Raw genomic sequence first — 6889 nt, forward strand, 5'->3', positions numbered from 1 at the left:
CTTTCCATTTCATAAGAAAAATTTGACAAGGTGTCAGAAGTAGTTTTTCAAGTATGACATTAATGTACCTTGGGAAGACTATACCGGAAATGCAATGGTTGAAAAAGCCCCCAAAACACAAAAAAAAACCAAAGACAAAATGCCCCTTGAACTCAGCCTGGCCTGAGCAGAACCAGACAGTAAAGAGAAGTGACTTGGCACCAGCAGGAAACACCCTCCAGCCCTCCAGCCCCAGCACCTTCCTCCCTTCCCAGTTTCTTATACTCTAGGAATAGATCAGAGTAAAAAAAAAAAAAAAAAAAAAGGCAACAAAGACCACTCATGCAACAATTTCTACTTTGTCTGCTTTAAGATGTATTCAAATGGCTAAAGCAATTTAATAATAAATAGGTTTTTTTTGTTTGGATGCAGCTTTACTTGCCAAATGTTAGCCTGGAATGAGTATTTATAGCAGAGTTTAAAGTCCCTGAAAATAGAGATTTAGATTTATAATGAAAAAAAGTGACAATGTTTTGCTGTAGCTATATTAGCAGACCATTCTATAATAAAAAGGTGTTATTTTTATAGGAGCATTTCTAATATCACTCTAACGTAGTTAGGAAAGAATGAACTTTATGGGATGAATGTACAATTAGCACAAATATTCATGCCAAAAGATCAAACAGTAGATCATAAGAGCAGTCTATTTTGTATACAATTTCTTGTAGACAGTCTGATTTTAGATTTTTACCAAAGAGAAATACAACACCTTCTTTTATAAATCAGACTTGTTTAAGTCTTCATTAATTTTAATAGTTGATATGTTGCATAGAATAATTTTTACTCCAAAGAAGTTCAGGAACAGAATTAAATGGATTAATAAATTCCAACAATAGTAGTGAGTGGACTAACAGCAAAATATTAATAAGAGGAAATGTACATGCAAATTCAATAACTGACAGGAGTTTTTAATGCATGTCACTTGGAGCACAGTATGAAGGTGGCCTTCTAGGAGCTATTAAAAAGAGGACAAATTCTGATTTCACAAAAAAGAGGGAAAATCCTCTCAAAAGATAAAGGTAATCCTAAAAAGAAATCTGAGATTTTTCTACAGATCACATGAGCAAATTCTGTGTAAAAACCAGGATGTGTTTCCTTTCTTACTTGTATCAGCCCAAAGCCAAAAAATGTAGCTCTCTAGAAGGGGTTGTGGTAGGGAAGATCCCCCTAGACCCAGCATACAAGTCAGCCTCTGTGCAAAGCTAAACCTGGGGCAATTCTTGTAGCCCTTAAGTTCTCTCCCCAAAGAACTATAAACAATGCTATAATCAGCATCATCTACTCTAACCCATTCTCATACTTCTCTTTTGTCTGGTGTCTTCAAAGCTGTCCCAGAAGCTCCTCTCCTAACACAGACAGGAGTGTATTTCTCAGGGTGAGCTGTGGATGTCATGCAATACATGTAACACACATTTTGACAGCACAAGGAATCTGTCCCTGGAGCCCTCACCCAGGCCACCACTGATCCAACAGCGTTGACCAAAGCCTATCTTTGTTGGCACTGCTTCAGGTCTTCCCACAGCATAAATCTGTGGAGTTGTAACTAGGGCTAGACCAAAAGCGAGCTTTCCAAAAGGAAAAAAGTCACTGCAAGTACTCATGTGAAGTACTCCCTGTAGGGCAATGAACCTGTCAGTCAATAAGCATTAAAAAAGCCCTAGCTCCACAAGCACTTACATACCTGCTTAAATTTAAGCCTCTGAGCAGTCCCTCTGCGTGTCATTTGGCCTTCACACTTGAAAGCAAGCAAAATCCATAAGTGTTTATAGGGTCAGGAAATGAAGCACTAAAGTTGCTTCTCCTCTCCCACACCATCTAGAAGAATTAAAAGCAAATCCTCTCAATTTGTAAGATTCATTGTAAAAGAAGGCTATACTATGGGCCTGTTTAAACGCTGTAAGAGAAGCAATACAAGGGAAAAAACATATTTTTTTTTTCCTTCACCCTATTTCAAATTCGGCATTGCCTTTTGCTTTCTGTTGCTTTTTCTTGCTTGTTACACTTGTACACTCGTCCTTGTTTTTAACTTTTTCATTTTGCTTTGTAATAATAATAAATAGCCTGAGATAGCAGCTGATTATTAGTTACACTGTTCATTTAAAAATAATTTGATGTGAAGAGAAAATATGTTGTACCTCTTGGTTGCTTAGTTCTCCACAAAACTTATCAGAGTTTGTTTCTTTCTTCCACTGAAGCGATAGTGTTAAAACTGTATGTTGCATGTCATGCTGATAATGTGAGAACACATCCATATCAGAGAGCCTCAAGGGTTGTACTGTGTCCAGCTGTCGTGGTTTGAGGCGGAGTTAAACAGAATTAGGCAGGTAAAGCAGAAGCAACATGTGTGAGCAAAACAAAAAAAAGGAAGCAAGTCACCACTTCCCATGGTCAGGTGTTAGGAAAGCACGGCTTCAAAACATATAATGGTGACTTGGAAATACAAATGCAATCCAAACATCCAGACCATCCTTTCTTCCCCAACTTTTATTGCTGAGCAAAACAAAAACTAGCATGACATATCCCTTAGACACAGCTGTGTCCTTACCCAGCTTCTTGCACACCATCAGCCTACTCAGTGAGAAACAGAAAAGGCTTTTGCTCTGTGCAAACACTGCTCAGAAACGGCTTAAACATCAATGTGTTATCAACACTGCTTTCAGCACTAATCAAAAACATAGACACTATAAAGAAAATTAATTCAAGGCCATCCAAAATCAGTACTCCAGTGGAAGTGATTCAAAAACCTGTGAAGAAAATTGCAAAGACACTTTAAAAAATCGATAAAAATGAACTTAGAAATAAGAAGAGAGATCCCACCATGGAGAAGCCCCATGACACCACCAGGATATTCTCCATTCCGTGCCCTGGGGTGTCCCTTAGGTCCTAATAGCAATCCCACAAGCACAGAGGTCAGCACCAAGGGAACCAGTTGTATCTCACAGCAGGAGATTTGCAGGAAGAAAACATTCATGGGTCATGTAAGCCAATTTCATATTTGCAAAGGGTTTGGTGGGCTTCTGCCTCTTTGGTCCTTGGAACCCCTGGGGGTCAATTATGACCCCGCCTCTGCTATTGTTGTGTCAGGGCTTTGGTTGCCGGGGGCCGTTCTGAGTTCCAGAGCTGAGGTAGAGATGGAGGGCAGGGCTGGCCTGGCCAGGACACACTGGGGCACCTGTGACATCACAGCACCAGTGTCACAATGGGGGCAGCTCGAAAGAGCAGCAGCAGGCAACGCTGCCCAGTGCAGCCCGGGGGCTGTGCTGATCGCTGACTGAGCCCCAGGGCACAAACGCGAATAGCAGGGGAGCTGCTTCTCACAGGGCATCCAGAGGCTGGTGCCAGTGCCTTTGGCAGGCACGGTGCTGATTCCGCTGGGGCAGCGGCACGGGCCTCACGGCCTGCCAGCTGTCCGGGCCCTGTGTCCTGCCTTCAGATCCCTGGGGTTCCTGTCCCCACTTCCCACAGTAGTGCCTCCCTCCCTTCTGACCATTCCCACTGAAATCCTTTGTCACCTTCTGAGGCCATGCTTGCCACTACGTTCCTCCTCTTGCTTGTGCAAGGCCTCCTCCAGTACCTGCAGCAGGCCGGCCATGGGCTGGATGAGGCCGCGCTGGGGCGCGTGCAGCAGCGGGCTGAGTATCTCAACCAGCAGACGACTCGGCTGATGCAGGAGCTGGAGCAGAAGAGCCTGGAGCCGAGCAGTGGGGCCTGGGGAGCCCTGCTCGTGTGGCAGTTCTGGGCGCCTCTTGGAGTCAGAAGGAGAGCTCCAGCAGCAACTTGGTGGAGAAGGAAGAAGGCAACATTGTTGTTCCAAGGAAAGAAATAGAAAGCATCAATCTAAATGGGAAGGAAGACAATAAGGATGGAAATGGAGAAGACAAGGACCCCAGTGTTAAATGTAGCCTTGGAAGTCTTTTAGAGGAGCTCGTCCAGTTGCCTGTTGAGAACCTGGACAAAGGTTGCTCAGTGATCATTGACCTGATGGGCAAACTGATCCACATCTTCGGACAAGGCTTATCAGACAGTTTCTACCCTGTGGCCCAAGAAGCCGTCAGAGTGGGCAGCGCCTTTGAAGGCTGGAGTCCCTGTGCACACAACGTTGTGTACTGTGTGCTTGTAGCCCTGAGTCCCCCTCCAGGACACACCTTCCACCTGGAGTGGGACACTGCGGGGATGCCCCAGAGGAGCTTCTGTGTCCGTGTGGAGCTGCTGTGCACTTGCATGAGGGAGCAGCCGGGGGAGGACATGCTCTGTTTCCTTCACCACCCTGAGGAGGAGCTGCGAAGGAAACAGGAGCCCAGCCTCCTGCATACCCTCTGCACTGGCTCCTATCTAGATGTGGAGAAAACTGTCCAGTGGTTCTTGTCGATTTGTGAGAGTAGCCTGGCTGCTTTTGCCTCAGTCCCGCCACTGGCATTTAATGTTGCAGCCCTCCAGCCGCTCCTGTACATTTCAGCTAAGCAAAGAGAAGGAAAGCTTCATGGCTGAGATGATCTTTGGAGTGTGGCAAGGAGACTCAGATATCTTTGTGGGCAGCCAGCCATCACAAGCAGGCATCCCAAGCACAACGCGGCTGGAGACTTATGCCGTGGCAGAGGCCAAATTCTTCAGGCACATTTCCAGGCAGGCCCCCCAGGACAGCTGGCACTGCAGGTGCCTGCAGCTCCTCAGCGGCAGCCTAATGGGTGTGGGCTTGTCCAGCTCCACCTTGAAGACTGTGCTGATGCACCTCCTGAGCATTGTGCCCCTGACAGAGTGGAGCAGGAAGGATTTAGGGCAGCGGCTGATGGATATCTTGAAGTACCTCCACTGCTCGCTGAAGACAAAACAACTGGAGCACTTTGTCATAGGCAGTGAGAGCTTTCCTATGGAGATCCGTTTGCCCTCAGACTTGCGGCTGGCTGAGCCACTGAAGCTCTTTCAGCACCTGGCCAGCAATCCAGATGCCCATGTGAAGGCCATGCAGGAGTACATTTGCCTGCTTCGTCAGCTCAAATAACTGCTGATCCACGGCCCTTGAAAAGGATGCTTGAGCCCAGAGCTGTGCTTGTGGGGCCTCTGGACAGAGCTTGTACATATTAACCTCCCCTATGTAATGCATTTACTATACACATTAAAACCCTTTAATTAGTGCATTTACTATAGATATTAAGACCCCTTAGATAGTGTATTTTCTATTTCTATTTAGACCCCCTAGTTAGTGCATTCAGCAATCCTGAAGCTTCCTTGCTATTCTTTAGTAAACTGTGCTATTAAACTGTTCTATTCTAGTATCTTGGTTGTGCAAGCATTTCTTGAACTCAGGAACAGAGATCTTGCCATCAAGAAACCTCATGCCCCCTGCAGGATATTTACCACTACACACCCAGAATCACAAGTGACTCCAAAACCTAGTAGCAAAATTGGAAAGACTTCTAAAATGAAATTAGAAACTCCAATGTGGTTTTCTAAGACTCTCATATGAAAAGCCCTGACATATTTGGACAATAATTTTATGGACAGAAATGTCTGTATTTTAAATAACACTTTTCATTTGCTAGAGATCTATTTAAGATTATTATTAACACAGATATATTTAAGGGTTGTGGTTTTAATACACATTTAGAAAAAATCCTTTGGACAACTGCAATCTGTGCAAGAGTACAATTGTAACAGGAATTTTTCAATAAGTGTTTAAAAAGAGCTGGATGATTGGCTGGTTGTTAAAAGATGCTCCATTTGTGGATTGCTTGCTGTGGTACGGCATGGGTTCTATCTGTCTTTTCCAGAAAGAAAATGCTTAAAACAATCATTATAGCTAAGAAGTAAATATTAAATGTTCAAATTCTTTCTTTATATCAAATGACAATTATTTCTCATACTGAGGTTGATGTCCATGATGAGATTTATAGTCTGGAGGAATACACAGTTCCTCAAGACACAAAAGCTAGTGAATTTTTATATTTTCTTGTATACAATCATGAGTTTACTGGAGACTTTTCTCATTGCTTAAGCATTATGTAGGTTGAAACCATTTAAATTTTTTTTTCTGCTCCATCAGCAGGCATATACATTATACAGAAATGCTTTTCATTGTCCCATTTCCCAGTTTAGAAAAATAAAACATAAATTCAATGCTTGGTTGTGAGACAGTCTAACTCATCCTGTCTCTAGTTTTTAAAGAGTCAGAAAACCAATGAAAGCTCATATCTCACAGCACGTTTTTGGCATGTTCAACTGAACTGAAGCACTGTTGATCGGCTCCTGTTATTAGATATTGATTCCCCTGCAAAAATGACTAATTCCCTACAAAAAGCTGGGTAATTCAATGTGCTCACCTCACACTGCACACATGTTTCCCATTAAAAACCATCAGGAACTAGCACATGTATTTAGGGAACAAGTTCTGTTACTTTGTGCATGTGTGTTCCATAAAATAAATTTTTTCCGTACCATGAAATTGAACAACCTTATGTCCACTGCTGACAATGGAAAATAGCCATTGACTTCAGCGTGCTTTATATCAGGCCCTCTGTACTTACTTCTAGCTGTTCCAAGCACATATTTCCCAGGGTCTAATGTGGGGTTAGTCACTTGAAATAATTCTGTACTTTAATAACACTTCATTATGGATGATAAAACTTCTTTCACAATAAAATCTTTTAAATACTGCTTTTGTTCAGGGAAACAAGCTCATGATTAATTCACTATGTGTATTTAAAAACTGCACCCTTCTCTAGAGAAGATTAATGATGAATTTTCTGCAACTAATACCTTCAATTTAATCACCAAGTTAATTCCATGTAATAACATCAATGGTTTATTTGGCAAAAATGCGTGACACATTATGAAAAAGGTTCAAGAGTGTAAA

At 42.9% G+C, this 6889-nt stretch overlaps 1 protein-coding gene across 1 annotated transcript; it reads left to right on the forward strand.

Annotated features, from left to right (window-relative positions):
* Positions 1 to 3675: 3675 nt before the first annotated feature.
* Positions 3676 to 5312, forward strand: LOC128783758 (inositol 1,4,5-trisphosphate receptor-interacting protein-like 1; the record flags this gene model as incomplete). Its single annotated transcript, XM_053934801.1, is given in 2 exon segments — positions 3676 to 4401; positions 4403 to 5312. Coding segments are annotated over 2 exon segments (1362 nt in total), but the record flags the coding sequence as incomplete, so codon positions are not given.
* Positions 5313 to 6889: the final 1577 nt, after the last annotated feature.

Source organism: Vidua chalybeata, chromosome 2 (assembly GCF_026979565.1).
Source record: "Vidua chalybeata isolate OUT-0048 chromosome 2, bVidCha1 merged haplotype, whole genome shotgun sequence".
In the NCBI taxonomy this organism is placed as follows: domain Eukaryota; kingdom Metazoa; phylum Chordata; class Aves; order Passeriformes; family Viduidae; genus Vidua; species Vidua chalybeata.